We start from the raw sequence: 16,593 nt of genomic DNA, 5'->3' as shown, positions 1-16,593 counted from the left end.
CCAAGAATTCTTCTTTGTACTTGAAAAGAGCAACTCATGAACACTAGCACTCCACAAGTAATTCGAGAGTTAAGAAGACTAGTACTTAAGAGCAGATCACAGATACTCCTGTTGGCTGTACCCAACCACCACCAACACCAATGGAATTAAAACTTGGATTGGATACAATCACAGTGAAGCAAATCCCATACATGGAATATGGTCCAGCACCCAACACAACACACTTACTTAGCTGTTTCTAGTCAGAGATTCAATACATACTATAAAATATTATTACACCATTCTATCTCTTTCTTACACCACCACATCCCCAAGTATATATCTTCCTACTTCACCACTTCACCACCTTAGTTTGTCTCTTCTCTAAGTAGATATTTTAAGCAAAACATCCCCACATTTACTTTGTACTCTTTGTAACCTCTTCTTTTCTTATTCATGTTTTATCAATGGAGAACAAAGGAATAAGAATTTTTCTATGAAGTGAGGAAGTTAGAGTGTGATTAATATTTACTATATTGGTCATGGCAGAATTTTTAGTTACTAAACTTTGCTTAGCAACCTTATTCTTATTCATCATCATCAACTGTGTTTCTTGTGTTGCATTTGTTCAGCCAAAAGCTCAGACAAAACCTCACGCAAAAATCTTACCAAAAGCACAACCAAAACCTCAACCAAAATCAAACTTCCTAAGTTGTGATTCAAAATCCCCTCAAGCATCTGGTTACCATTGCAATGCCCCTGCATCAGTACAAGAGCATTGTTCTACATTTGCATTATTTCGCGCCAATTCTCATTACTCTTCCCTTCACAATCTCACTTTTTATTTAAGTTTTAATCGGAAAGTTCTTGACAGTGCAAATGGTTTTACTCCGAAAAATGATTTGCTTGTAAAAGATCAAGCTATTTTGATCCCAATTGAATGCAAGTGCAATGGTAGTTTCTTTCAGTCAGATGTTACTAAAACAACCATCATGAAAGATGGCTTTTATGAAATTGCTGAATCTTTGGAAGGTTTAACAACTTGTAAAGCTATCCAAGAGAAGAACAAAGGTATATCTCCACGGGATCTTAAAGAGAAACTCCGGGTATTGGTTCCATTACGATGTGCTTGTCCAACTCAATTGGAGCTAAAACAAAAAACAGCAATGTTACTTTCTTATCCTGTAGCAGTTGGAGACACAATTCAAAATGTAGCCTCTAAATTCAAAGTAACCCCAGCTGCTATAATCTCCTCCAATAGCCGATCAGGTCCTCTCAAACCAACAAAGCTTGAACCTCTTTCAACCCTTTTGATTCCGCTTGCCAAGAAACCTGCAATCATACCTGGAATTGGGTTCTCAAAACCTCCCAAGTTGGCTAAGCTTAATGTTACTAACAAGCCATTTGTAAAGCCGGCAATGCAGAAGCCCAAGAAGAAGAAAAAGAAGAACATGGTTGGAGTTTACGCCGGAGTTGCCGTGGTCGGAATTGTATCAATTATTGGAGTCGGTGCAGCAATATTCGTAACTCAGTCGAAGAAGCAGAAGTTGCAAGACTTGAGCAAGAGGAATGATGATGTGGAGCTTCACCACCTGAGTATCAGAACCAAGAGTGAAATAAAAACAGTTTCGGAATTCTCTCATGATCCTTTAGATGGGCCAGTTATGGATGTTACACCTCACAAAATGGGGGTAGGAACATACTCAACTGAAGAGCTACAAAGAGCCACGGATGATTTCCATCCTAGTAATCTAATCGAAGGATTCACCTTTCACGGTCGTCTCAGCGGGAAGAATTTGGCCATAAAACGAACACAACCGGACGCAATCGCCAAGATGGAGTTCGGCCTCTTCCATGATGCATACCATCACCATCCTAATATACTTCGACTTCTTGGTACGTGTTTGATAGACGGTCCTGATTCATTTCTTGTTTTCGAGTATGCTAAAAATGGGTCCTTGAAAGATTGGCTTCATGGTGGATTAGCAATGAAAAGTCAATTCATTGCTTCATGCTACTGTTTCCTGACATGGAAACAGAGAATGAAGATCTGTCTAGATGTGGCTATGGGATTACGTTACATGCATCATGTTATGAATCCAAGCTATGTCCACCGCAACATAAAGAGTAGAAACATTCTTCTAGACGATGAATTCAATGCCAAAATCGGAAATTTTGGTATGTCTAGATGTGTTCAAGACGATGCAGACGACTCGAAATCTCTCCTGACTCATCCAGCAACATGGAGCAGAGGATACTTAGCTCCTGAGTACTTAAAACATGGAATAATTTCGTCAAGCATTGACATTTTTGCATATGGGGTTGTTTTACTCGAGGTCTTATCAGGCAAAACACCTGCAACAAGAGCTGATGATAAGGGAGAAGGAAGTGTTCTACTTTCAAATAAGATTAAGAGCATCCTAGCGTCGAGTAATTGTAATAATGAACTTAAGGATTGGATGGATCATGCAATGGGAGATGCTTATTCATTTGATACTGCACTTACTTTAGCCAAATTGGCTAGAGAATGTGTTGAAGATGAACCAGCTTTAAGACCTACTGCAAAAGAAATTGTTGATAAGTTATCACGACTAGTCGATGAATTACCCGATGCAGATCAAATTTCAAGCAGTGGAAGTTCTTCTAAATCTCAAGTTAAGGTACGTTCAAATGATCATGCCTAGGATAAAGTTAGCTTTAGTTTACTCTCAGTATCAAAGTTGTAGGGGTGTTTTTCTTCTTCGTAATAAGAATGATTTTACTTGTAATGTTATAGAGTTTGTGTTAATTAAGCTACATTAGGGTGTCATTTCTAAAACATGGGGTTTCTTGGTTTTCTTCTCTTTGTGTATGTATATATATTACATATCTCTAATATATATGTTTGTAATCAAGAGACTTAAAGATTGAGACACCGTTTTCAGTACTTTTGTACAATAAGATTGTCATTGTTGTGTTGTGTTGGTGTTGTGTTTTTCATTAAGTGAATTTTCAGTTTAAACTGCAAGGGCCAACTGTAAAGAGTGAATTGCTTGTCTGTGGATTAGACATGACACAACCAAAAATAAGTTGTTGTACTGGAAATTAGAGACTAGAACACTGCATAGGGTGCAGCACAGTGACACTATTCCCCAGGGGTCTTTAGGATCTCTGGCTATCCTTAGGCCACCAGTTTTCATGGACTAATAAAAATGTAACTCGAAATCTTGATATTACTTCCATGCTACTCTTGCTTCAATGGTCAGTATTGGCACAGTATTGTAATTTGGAACTTGGCCTGTGCATCCTGTATAAGCCTGGGCGATAAATTGTCACATTTGTGTTTTACGATTAATCTAATGTTGTACAGGTATAAAATCCTATTCCAGCTAGTCTTTTTTTTTTTTTTGGTTTTGACAAATTCCGCCAGGATTAAGGAGAACCAAAAACCTTACGAACTAAAACCAAAAAACAAAAAACAGAAAAAACTACTTTTTATAGTAAATCTTCCCTGCCCTATCCTCTTCCAAGATGCTAAGCATCAAAACTAGTAATATCTATGATTACAAAATTGTCTCTGGGATGCTCACTGGCTAGCATGTCAGCAGCCCTATTAGTTTCTCTGTACACATGGGAGTATCTAATGAAAGAAAATTCTCTGATCAAGTGCTGTATTCTTCTCCAGACATGCAATACACTCCAAGCAGCAACAGACTCCCCTGAGAGCAATTTGTAGACTCTCATAAAATCAATGCAGATGTGAATTCTTCTGCAGTTGTTTGCAATTGCCAATTTCATACCTACCTCCACCCCCTGCAGTTCATGAGCCATTATAGTAGTAAGAACATAGCCAATTTCAATGGTTTCTCCATGATGATTTCTAATTATTGCTCCACTGCCTCCTGAGTTATCCTTTCTAGAGCCATCTATATTCACTATGACCTCATCTTCAGCAGGATAGAGCCAGCTGGTTTCTCCATGATGATTTCTAATTATTGCTCCACTGCCTCCTGAGTTATCCTTTCTAGAGCCATCTATATTCACTATGACCTCATCTATATTCCACTACTCTCTCAATTTTATAGGTACATTCAATACCCCAGGCTTCCATAAATCTCCTGATAAATGGCTTGTCCTTGTCAGTTAGCTTTGAAGCTAAGCACTTGAGTCTAACATCCATGGAGATTAAATGGCTCACACCAGAAGATGCCATCTTCTTGGAAGAGAATATTATGTTGTTTCTTTCCATCCACACATGATATATAAAGCTATTCATGCATAGTTTTTGACAGTAGTAATAGCTCCAAAACCTATAAAATTGTTCAGGCACCATAAGAGTTCATTATCCCATGAGCTTGATAGCTCTCTACACACTCCCATTTTAATCAGTATCCCTTACCAAATATCCCTGGAATAAGTGCAATTCAAGAATAAGTGTTCTTCATCTTCAGTCCCATTTTCACACAGCACACAGCCAGCACTCTCCACAATTCCTTATCTCATCAATTTTGCTTTAGTTTTCAATCTCCTATGACAAGCCAACCAGCTGATGAATGAATATCTTGGAATGTTATGTTTAAACCATACCAGTCTAGTCCATCCAATCTCAACTACTTCACCAGATAAAGCCTTGAAAGTATCCTTCATTGAGAAATCACCTGTTTTACTCCCCTTCCAAATGATTTTGTCTTCATCTATAGCATCATACTCAACCCTCTATAGTAGATCCAAACACTCACATTTGGCCCCATGGGAGTCATTAGGTAGTACAAGCTTCCCATCATGCATAAGGTCAGCAACTCTGCTCTACCTGTCAGGGCATATAGAACACATGCACTCATCAGCTAACCAATCCCATAGTCTTCCTTTGGGGTGCCAAAATCCAAATAGAAAGTTTGTAGCTGCACCTTTTCCCAAGCAAGTTCCTATAAATTGTTTAACAACTTCTCTCAGTTCCAATATTCTTCTCCAGCTCCATGAGCAGTCTTGAGGAGTCGCTAAATCCCAGAAATCCCTCTGTTTAATGAGGTTCAAGTGAACCCATTGAGTCCATATTGATTCCCTGCCTGAGGTAATGTCCCAAATATGTCTTAGATTGGCTGCAATATTTGTTTGCTCTAGATCTCTAATACAAAGACCCCCAGCTCTCTCCACAGTGCAAACTGTAATCCAGCTGATAGGATTGTGCTTTTTACCAAGATCAGAGCCAGCCCAAAGGAATCTCTTGAAGATGGTATTAAGTTCCTTTATCACTCTTTTTGGGAGAATAAAACAAGAAAACCAGAAGTATACCATACCACTCAGCACAACTTTGATGAGTTGCATTCTGCCAACAAAAGCTAAATGCTTTTCCTTCCAAGATTTAACCCTTTTTGTCACACAACAAAGAAGAGCTTGACAATCAGAATAGGAGAGTCTAGTGGATATCAATGGGACTCCCAAATATCTGACATGTAGCTCTCCTGCAACACACTTTAAACAAACAAGAACGACCTCCAGTTCCCTTGGATCAACAGCTGAGGAGAAGAGAGTGGTTTTACACAATTTACTATTAATCCAGAAAAGTTGCTAAATTTTGTCACCACCTTAGATAGCACCTGAGAAGACTGCACATTGCCCTTGAAGAAGACCAAGACATCATCTACAAAGCAGAGATAAGTAAGTTTTGTAGCTCTACACTTTGGGTGAAGCCCATAATTGCCAGATGAGACTTGTTTTTGTAGAAGACCACTGAATACCTCCATGAACATAACAAAGAGATAAGGGGATAATGGGAATCCCTGTCTCAAACCCATTTCATCCCCAAAAAATCCATATGGTGATCCATTAATCATGACTGAAAATTTTGCAGTGGAAATACAAACATAAATCCAATCAATAAATTGCTTGGGTAAACCAAACTTCTTCATCACAGCAACAATTGCCTCCCAGCTGACATAGTCATTTGCCTTATGAAGATATATTTTGAGAGCACACCTAGGACTTCCAATGGACTTGTGATAATTTCTGACAATTTCATGGGAAAGAAGAATATTGTCCTGAATAGATCTCCCAGAGATAAAAGCCGACTGATTTGAACTCACTAAACCTTTTAAGATAAATTTCATCCTAGAAGCAATAATTTTTGAGATGCACTTATAAATCACATTGCAACAAGCAATGGGTCGAAAATCAAGAACAGAAGAAGCATTCTCACATTTAGCTACAAGAGTGATAAAAGTACTGTTGACTTCCTTGAGAAGCTTACCTGACCTGAAAAAATTGCTAATTGTCTTCACAAAATCATCTCCAGTGATAGACCAAGTGCTTTTGAAAAAATAACTATTGAACCCATCAGGTCCAGGTGCTTAGAAGAGTGAATAGATACCAAAGCTTCAATAGTTTCATCTCTAATAACAGGCAATAGCAGCTTTTCAGCATCCTCTGAGGAGACAAGTCTATCAAATTGCAACCCATCAATAACTTCTGAAGTATCCTTAGTGTTTGAAGTCACTCCAAATAAGGTCTTTAAAAAATCCACACACTCTGCTCCAATCTACTTGTCCTCTTCCAATCTAACATTCTCTCTAGAGTTCAGCACTAGAATATTATTCCTAGACCTTCTTTCTTTGAGAGAGTTGTAGAAAAATATTGTGTTAGAATCCCCAACCTCCATCCATTTTACTTTTGATTTCTCCTTAAGTATAGATTCTTCATATTTACTCAATCTGGCATATGTCTTTACACAGTCCTTTTCCTTTGTAGCAAGATCAGTTCTCAGAGGAAAGGCTTACAACTGCTGTTGAACTTCATCCGTTTCATTCTTAGCATTTAACACTTGGTCAGAGTATCTCTTGAGTCTCTCATTCTTCCAATCAACAAGTATCTTCTTCAATCTCTTGAGTTTGTTCACCAACACCATCATTGGGTTACCCTGAATTGGCTTCATCCAAGATTTTCTTACTATATTTAAAAAATCTGGCTCATCAACCCAAAAACTACAAAATCTGGAAAGGGGAGGACCATGAAATCTTCTTTCAAAAATACTAACCACCCCTAGACTATGGTCAGAGATCCCTGGAAGAAGGAACTCAGCACTTGAATCAGAGAACTGTTCTACCCACTCCATATTAACCATTATTCTATCAATCTTGGAAGCAACCCTATCAGTCCCTTCCTGTTTATTACTCCAAGTGTAAAAGCTACCATTGTATCTTAAATCAAATATATGGGCCTCTTGAGAGCAATCATAAAACTCTTTATAGTTTGAGGAAGTAAATGCTGCACCTCCCACTCTATCTCTAACAGCCAAAAGAGAATTAAAATCTCCCATTAAGACCCATGGTCTAGTGTTAGATTCAGAAAAAGCACTAATATCCCTCCATAAATGTCTTCTTACTATCATATCATTACTTCCATAAAAAAAGGTTGCAAAAGAATTTTTATTTTTCAAATCCACAATATCCGAAAGTATGGCTTGAGATGAACTGTGAATAACATGCACCTTCACTACTTGGGGATCCCATCCTACCCAAATTCTGCCAGCACCATCTAAAGTATAATTATCAGTGAATGTCCAATGTGGACAAATTCTATTTCTAATTATATCCTTATTAACCTCTTGGACATGAGTTTCAATAATCCCTACAATACTCAAATTATTATTTCTAATAAATCTACTAACTTCTACTTGTTTCAAGGGGTCATTTAAACCCCTTGTGTTCCAAAATACCACTCTAAACATTTATCAGATTAGGGGGAATGACTTTCTTCCCCTTGATAGGTTTCACTGCCCCCTTTACTCCCAAATTAGTTTACTTACTCCTTCAGGATTTGAGATAAAATGAGCTCTTGCTCCTCCTCCCTCATCTGCCATTTGTCCCTCATCTATTCTTCCAACATGTGAGAGCACATACCCTCCTGATTCATTTCCAGACAAGGGAAGATTCCCCTCCCCTACTGGTGTCTCACTAGAATATTCAATCAACTCCATATTCACTGCCCCATCCTTATCACCTTCAACCTCTCTTGAAGAAGTCCTTGATCCTCCCAATCATGGTTTTAACGGTTCTACCAAAACAAGTTTCGGTTCTACCTTCCATGTAAGTATTGTGCATAGTCACACTAACTTTCCAAAATTCGGTTGACTAGGTACTAGGATCGGTTCCCCACATATATATGGTACCTAACTTATATGTGTTGCACATGTCCATAGGATCGGTTCCCCTTTGCCTAAAAACGTGTTGCACATGTTCATAGGATCGGTTCCCCTTTCTGCTATAAACCTTGTTCCACCTCATACAAGGATAGATTCCCCTTTGTGATGTATTGCACCTCTTACTAGGATCGGTTCCCCTTTCCCATCTGTGTCAGTTCTAGAAAGTTGTTGAAATTTGTTTTGCGAAACAGTTGTAGGTCCACCTTTACTCCCAGAGCCACCTTCACTATTAGGCCTATCCTGCTTGCCTCCATTTAGTCCTCTTCCTCTTTTTAAAGTTTTAACTTGACGGACCTCTTGACTAGTAGGATTCTGCTTCTGATTAGCTCTCCCCTGAACCAACTTTGCTGCAGCAGCAGTAGCTGCAACTTGTGCAGCAGCTGAACCACATTTCTCTTGATGATGTCCAAATATTCCATAGTGATAGCACCTTGGAGGTTTCCAACTATACTCCACTGGAATTTGAATTGGCACTTTACCTACCATTGCATCTATGTGGTCTGGAAAATCAGAATCCACAACTATTTCCACACAGACTCTTGCATAAGCCATTCTTGATCGTGTTGTTGTCTGCTTATCCAACATCAAAGGAACTCCTATAAAGCTAGCCAGCTTTCCCAGACCCCTATTATTCCATAAGTACAAAGGCACTTTCCTTAAATTGATCCAAATAGGAATTGTCTTGAGCTCATTCAGTTCCTGCTCAATCATCAATGTCCAAGGTCGAACCATAAACAATTTACCTCCAAAGAAAAAAACAACCATGTTCCAGCACAAAAATTCTATCCTCCCCAGACTGAATCTCAAAAACAAAGATAGAATCTCCATGTAGAGTCATTTTGAAGTCTGCCTTCAATTTCCATGCCCTCCTGACTGAATTTCTCACCACCTGATAAGCCAATCGTCGACCAACAAAGCAACCTACAACCATATCTTCACAATTACGAATATCCTTCTAAATCTCCTCTTCTGAAAAAACCATCATCTTCTTACCTTCAACCATCGAAGGAGATTCAAAAGGTAGTGGATCCTGAATCCCCTCGTCTTTCTCACGAGAGAGAAGATCAGACCATTTAAGAGAATTTACTGAACCCAATCTAGAATTATCAGAAACCCTAGGTCCTTCTACCGCTTGAGAACCAGAGGCCATAGCTAACATTAATGAAAGAAAAGAACAGAGATAACACACTTACTAATCAACGCCAATCATTTGAATCAACACTAGATGGAAAGAATGAGAAATCTGAGAGAAAAAACTCAATAAATTGAACGGAAAAAAACTTTGATTTTAGTCAGCGTCGCCTGAAAAATCGCCTCTATCCAGACCCTCTCTCTCCTTGACTTTTATTCGTCTCTAGTAAGTTAGTGTCTTTCTACTGCTTTGTTTCGTGTTTTTGATTTTTCAGAAGAAATAAGAGTTTCAACTCTTGGATGACAATCTCCCTGCAAGAGTTTAGCTTAACTAAGCTATTTATAATTTATATGTACTTCATTTTGGTTTAAAGAATGGTTTACAGGGGAAACTTGAATAGCATTTATCGACAAATGATGTTATTTTCTACCGCCAAATTTTGCTCTTGGTTCTTCCTCCATGGAATGGAAACTCCAAAAGCTTTACAAACATTGTAGAACTTTTTATTTCTTTCAAATTTTTGGATAAATGCTTTCATATTTGATCACCTACGAGATTGGTGACCTATAAATTCGAGAAAAGAAAGAGAAGGATTTTGTTACTCACAAAATTGAGAACCCCGAACCTGTAGGCATGGCATGTACTGGTTGCTTGTTCCCAGGCAGGGCAGGTCTTGTCCTGTCATTTGTGGAAGTAAGGGTTCCACTGAAAATGGGGCATAATCACAGTTAAGGTTTTGCCTTAACATGTTTACCTTTGCCAGTTTTAAAGTTTCTTCTTAGCCGTGTCTTCCCATTTCCCTCTTTCATAAGGATCCCCATTTTATAATTACAACAGTGGTTTTTCCCCCGTTTTATACTTAAATTACACACTTTCCCTCTCCAGAATTTTTCTAACAGTGTCATGAATGAACCACGAGAGCCAAAGGCACAATGCTAATGCCTGGCAGAAAAAAAGATGCTAAGCACATAATCAATAAGATCAACATTCACCTTTAAAAAATTTACTCTGGAGAACTTAGCATAAATTAACTTTGTTATAATGCATGATGTTGCACTAAAGTTTTGTGAGATAGTGGTTTGTTCAGAACTTCCATCCTTCATAACAGATTACTCTGCAATGGCAATAAATCTTATTTTACTTGGTATATTTTTGGGTTGCAGGGCCTATGTTAGATCTTGTAACAAATTTTAGTATAATTACTGTTTTAATTATGTTTGCAAATGGGTAAAAAAATGCATTTCTATGGTAGTTCCATAATAGCAGTGAAGATTTCAGATCACATGACAAATATCATTCTAACATGCGATTTATGATCATATGACTAATTTATGATCATTCTAACATGCGATTTATGATAATATGACTAATTTTACGCTATTTAGCAGATTCAGATCACATGGAAAATTTCGTATCACATTTTGAGCAAAAATTAAGTGTTTGGTTCTCAAGACATTTATTTGCAACCCTGTTATAGGGGCGACATGTTTCATTAAAGGGGCGGCAAGTGTGATAGCAATGTCCCTCTTATTGGTTAGGGGGTGTCCTATAGGGGGTGTAAATTGACTAGATTACCATCTCCAATTTTTAACCTAATGGAATCAGAAAAATCAAAAAACTTTTTTGATTTTTTCATCTTCTCTTCTCTTCTCCTCCTCCATTAAAATTGAAATTTCATCGTCCTCGATTAATCAGCGATATGAAAAATTGATAATCACTGATTGAAAATTATATTTCGAAAAGACCCAGTTAGGGTTTAGTTTATTGTGTTTGATTTAAGTTAGTTTTGTATCAAAAATTAGGGTTTTGGATCAAAATTGAAATTGAAATTTCTGTGTGGCATGTGAGTTACGGTTGGTAATAACTCCAATTGGAACCGTGACTATAGATTTGGTTGATGCTACGGTTCATTTAACTCAAATACCAACCGTAAGTTCTTGATTTTGAGATAAAATGTTCAGTTACGAATTTTTTTTGCAACCGGAAATTACTTACGGTTGGTCTCGTTACTTAAGTTACGAACCGTAAGTTGTCCTGGATGTTTCATTTTCTTTTTGCGGTTTGTAATTGCATCACTGTTATCAACCGTATTTGAGTTATGACTTGTAACTCAAATAACGTTACCAATCGTTGGTTAGTTACGGTTGATCTCGATTCATTAGTTACCAATCGTAATTTATTACGGTTGCTATATATTGTCATTCTACCAACCGTAACTGGTATTACGATTGGGTTTTCGCCAAATTGGACCAATTACAGTTGGTATTCGATACTTTTGGAACCATAACAGAGAGTTACGGTTGGTAACGAGCTAAATTCCAACCGTAAGTTCTTCTGAAATTTTAAAAGTTTCGATTTTTTTACGTACTTTAGATAATTTTGAGCGACAAAAAGCTAATGGGAACTAATGTGGAGATTCACCCATCTCAAATTTGTCACTGGATTCACTCATTTTGATTGAGTGAATCAAAATCTAGTGTTTCACGAATATCACAAAAAAATTTCTTTTCTTCTCCTCTAAACTTTTTTTTTAAACTCTAAAAATCTAATTTTGATTTGGTTTAGAGTTAATATAAGTGAAATTTGATTATCAACACTAAACTAGTTTATCAAAACTAAACTATACAAGGGTTAATTAGTCATTTTCAATTTTTTTATAAGGGGCACTTCGAATTATCATGTAATGACCTTTTTGTCCTATTCACTGTCACCCCTCCAATAAAATCCGCCGTCCCTTTAACAAGATTGTTTATTTGTGTCCGAAACGTGTAGAGTCATTATACTCGACCACGAAAGGTCGACTAGTTTGTAAATACATTTATTTGGTAATTTCCTTTCATCCCGTTATGTACAGATGTGTTTGCTGCCATAGAAAATTCGTAAGTCGTAACTGCCGTAATTCGGACAAAGACGCGAGTTTTGAAAAAAGGTTGTATATTAAGACGGGGGGAAATTACACTGACAAGGTAAAAAGTTATTGATCAAAAGAAAAGAAAAAAAAGACAAGCTAAAAAGTCAACAATACTACAACATTACAAAACACTAGTCTAAACATTTTCCCTTCGTAGCGGATTCGCTTATGAGAGAAAGCATACCAACAAAACCTCTGGCATATTTCGGAAACAAAGTTTACATGTATGAAGCAAGCATATCACAACATCATAACCTTAAATTCATCAAAGTTAAGTTCACCATCGCCATTAAGATCAAACTGACTAATCATAACCCTACATTCTTCAATACTCTTCGATTCACCAAGTTGATTAAGCATTTTTCTCAGACTCTTAGGTGTAATACATTCATACCCATCCATTAAATACATCTCGAAAGCTTCTTTCAACTCTGTTATCATCTTCCCTTCTTCCTCTGATCCATCCATTAACTTTACAAAATCATCTAATTCTAAACATCCATCTCCGTCTATATCCAACAACTTCACTATCTCGTCCACCTCACCCATTTCGCCCCTTACTGCCGCGATATATCGTCGCAACTCCACGAACGATATCATGCCATCTCCATCTTCGTCTAAGTAAAAAAACACTCGTTCGCTAACATCTTTATGTTTCATGTTGCGAGTAATGTTAGACTATTCTTTTCCAAAACAATAAGAAACGGCTGAAAATACTAAGGTTTTGGCTTATAAGGATTTGCAAAGGGATGTGATATTTGCTTTTGGGTTTGAGCATTGAGCTCCTCTATATTTATAAAGCTTAGATGTCAACGTCATGTATCATGGAAGAGTATTCGTTGATGAAATATCATGGTAATTCTCAGAAGAAAAGAAATTAACAATCAATGAAATTTCAATTTTTCCACTAATTTCCTTCGGTATCATTCCCTTGAAAAGTAAAACGAAGCGACTCAGAAGTCCAGGATGGATTCAAATATACGGAAAATACTTCTAAATTCAAACAAAACTGATAGTAACACGGTCAAGGTTCACAACCACAAGTAAAAATGAAAAATCAACTAAGAGTTTATAGCCATTGGGTTCAATAGGTAAGGCTTGATTGTAGATGGCCACATCTCAAAGTAGGAGAGTGGAGAGGGTTATGGATAATTTCCAGTTATATCAGGAAATTCCCACTTTGAGTCTTTATTAGAGAACTAGAATATGACCCGTGCCATAACGGTCCGGGCTTTTGGATGTATTGTTGCTTGCTTTGGGACTTTCACACAAATGTGTTTTTGGTGATATAACGGTTTGAAATCAGTTTTGTTTTACGATTAACGGCTCTTATTTCCCTCAAAATGAAGAAAATGTAAGGAGACAAATCGTGGCTGAGAATGCACCTTTCTCTTGCACCAGCATCCAATGTCCCATACTACTTCTCCTCCGTTAATTTCCATATGTTACGCTTTTGAAAGCTAGACCGCTTTTAATTGGGTTTTATTTAGCCCATTTTGCTCCATCTTTTCATCCGTAACGGCAATTGCTTATACGTTAGCAAAATAAATGACAATATCAATCCCATGAAATGTTTTACTATATAACCCCCAAAACAAAAGAAAAAAGTTTTCTGGCACAGGTTCACAGTTCTTACCTATCTCCCTTATCTATCAAGATTCATCGATGTAAATTTCTCTGATTACGGTATTTTCTCATGAAAATCTATCTCTCTGATTTAAATCTTGATGTACAATAAAAAGAAATCTAGAAGTTATTTTCTCTGAACTTATAAAATGGTAGTCTCAAGTAGGTGCTAGCTAAATCCCGTGATTTGAAGTGGTTTTCATTGATATCAAATGTTAATCGGTATGATGCCAATGTGGCAGCTGTTGCTATTCATAGAAAATGGAATTGGGTTTCGGGTAAAAAAATCTAAAAAAGAAAATTGAGAGTCTCTACATTCCCATGAACGAATCGAATAGGGTTTCTTACTCCCATGTCTAAGACTAGCGTTTTATCTTAAACCTCTATACTCTTTCTAGAAAAAAATAAAATCTGCGGGTATATAATCACAACTTTTTACCATTTTATAAGTTCCATATTCTGATTATAGAATGTACGAATATTACCATCTGCTTTTTGAGTTGTTATAACTAAATTGAAATGAAATGAGTTTAGGAAAGCGGAAGTGTTTATTGGATGCAAGTTAGTTGTTTTCTTTATTGTAGCACTGTCACTGTGTACTATGGGACCACTCATGTAACAGGAGAATGTATGGGATTGGTATAATTTAATTACTCCACTAGTTTGTTTCTCTTTTAACTGCTTGGACCATCACTTCGTTCTTATCTCATGTATTTTCAATCTAGCTAATGCAAGGTCTTTGGTCCAACAAGCAAGGAACCAAGCAGTTGAGTTTCGTTTCAAGTGGGGATATGAAATGCCATTTACGTATTGGCACAATGGTATGGTGAATAGACCACCTACGGGATAACTTCATTTAACCGTTTTTGTTCTTTTAAGTTTGTTAACCGACTTATGCTAATATATGATTAAAAAAAAACGCAGACTTGCTGACTCACCGGAAGAAATTACTTACTCCGAAGGGCCTCGTATAGGCATGTTGGGTATATACCTGTAATTTCTTCCGGTGAGTCAGCAAGCCTGCGTTTTTTTTAATCATATATTAGCATAAGTCGGTTAACAAACTTAAAAGAACAAAAACGGTTAAATGAAGTTATCCCGTGGGTGGTCTATTCACCATACCATTGTGCCGATACGTAAATGGCATTTCATATCCCCACTTGAAACGAAACTCAACTGCTTGGTTCCTTACTTGTTGGACCAAAGACATTGCATTAGCTAGATTGAAAATACATGAGATAAGAACGAAGTGATGGTCCAAGCAGTTAAAAGAGAAACAAACTAGTGGAGTAATTAAATTATACCAATCCCATACATTCTCCTGTTACATGAGTGGTCCCATAGTACACAGTGACAGTGCTACAATAAAGAAAACAACTAACTTGCATCCAACATTGTTATCAATAAACACTTCCACTTTCCTAAACTCATTTCATTTCAATTTAGTTATAACAACTCAAAAAGCAGATGGTAATATTCGTACATTCTATAATCAGAATATGGAACTTATAAAATGGTAAAAAGTTGTGATTATACACCCGAAGATTTTATTTTTGTCTAGAAAGAGTATAGAGGTTTAAGATAAAACCCTAGTCTCAGACATGGGAGTAAGAAACCCTATTCGATTCGTTCATGGGAATGTATAGACTCTCAATTTTCTTTTTTAGATTTCTTTAGCTAAACCCAATTTCATTTTCTATGAATAACAACAGCTGCCACATTGGCATCATACTGATTAACAATTGATATCAATGAAAACTACTTCAAATCACGGTATTCAGCTGGCACCTACTTGAGACCACCAACAAAAAAAATTTGCAACAGCAAAATCATTCAGAAAAAATAACTTCTAGATTTTTTTTTATTGTACATTAAGATTTAAATGAGAGAGATAGATTTTCATGAGAAAATACCGTAATCAGGGAAACTTACATGGATGAATCTTGATAGATAAGGGAGATCGGTAAGAACTGTGAACCTGTGCCAGAAAACTTTTTTATTTTGTTTTGGGGGTTATATAGTAAAACATTTCAAGGGATTGATACTATCTTTTATTTTGCTAACGTATAAACAATTGCCGTTACGGATGAAAAGCTGGAGCAAAATGGGCTAAATAAAACCCGATTAATGGCAGTCTAGCTTTCATAAGCATAACAGATGGAAATTAATGGAGGAGAAGTAGTACGGGACGTTGGATGTGGGCGCAAGAGAAGGATGCATTCTCAGCCACGATTTGTCTCCTTACCTTTTCTGCATTTTGAGGCATTTTGATAGAAATAAGAGTCGTTAATCGTAAAACAAAACTGATTTCAAACCGTTATATCAGCAAAAACACATTTGTTTTTGTAAGAATGATATGAATTTGAGCATGGGGTACAATTTTACTAGTTCCAACGGGCAGACATTATATTTTCCAAAGTCCTAACTGGAAAATATTTTTGTGAGAGGCGATTGTTGAAGTTTTGTACGATACATTGACACATGTCTTTGATATTAGTGAATTTTGTTTCCAAAATTATAAAAGAAGTGTATTTTTTGACCTGACTTGATTGGGATATACCCAAATTAATTGGGGTATACCTAATAAGATAAAAGCCAGGTCATTTTGAAGTAAAACAGGCTACCCCTTAACCTTGTATTTTCTAAATGGCTAATATACTCATATTTAATTAACACTGAAAAATCTGATTAGGTTAATTAATTGAGTTTAAATAAATTAATTAAGTAGATTAAAACTTATGAATTTAAGTTATCAAATTTGGTTTTTGA

The 16,593-nt window shown here is 36.7% G+C and overlaps 2 protein-coding genes across 2 annotated transcripts; one reads left to right on the top strand and one right to left on the bottom strand.

The window, feature by feature from the left end:
* Positions 1 to 460: 460 nt before the first annotated feature.
* On the top strand, positions 461 to 2,886 carry LOC113303795 (protein LYK2-like). The gene has a single exon (XM_026552877.1). It carries the CDS (start codon positions 522 to 524, stop codon positions 2,661 to 2,663), a length of 2,142 nt encoding a protein of 713 aa, XP_026408662.1. The 5' UTR covers positions 461 to 521; the 3' UTR covers positions 2,664 to 2,886.
* Positions 2,887 to 12,213: 9,327 nt separating this feature from the next.
* Positions 12,214 to 12,948, bottom strand: LOC113301147 (calcium-binding protein CML39-like). The gene has a single exon (XM_026549915.1). The coding sequence runs from the start codon at positions 12,856 to 12,858 to the stop codon at positions 12,439 to 12,441; it is 420 nt and encodes a 139-aa protein (XP_026405700.1). The 5' UTR covers positions 12,859 to 12,948; the 3' UTR covers positions 12,214 to 12,438.
* Positions 12,949 to 16,593: the final 3,645 nt, after the last annotated feature.

This window comes from Papaver somniferum, chromosome 8 (assembly GCF_003573695.1).
Source record: "Papaver somniferum cultivar HN1 chromosome 8, ASM357369v1, whole genome shotgun sequence".
Lineage (NCBI taxonomy): Eukaryota > Viridiplantae > Streptophyta > Magnoliopsida > Ranunculales > Papaveraceae > Papaver > Papaver somniferum.
The sequence above is the reverse complement of the archived record's forward strand: the minus strand, read 5'-3'. Positions and strand labels throughout refer to the sequence as shown.

Excerpts from the sequence above, each read along its gene's own strand:
- LOC113301147 (XM_026549915.1), bottom strand. The coding sequence starts at position 12,858 with ATGAAACATAAAGATGTTAGCGAACGAGTGTTTTTTTACTTAGACGAA.
- LOC113303795 (XM_026552877.1), top strand. The coding sequence starts at position 522 with ATGGCAGAATTTTTAGTTACTAAACTTTGCTTAGCAACCTTATTCTTA.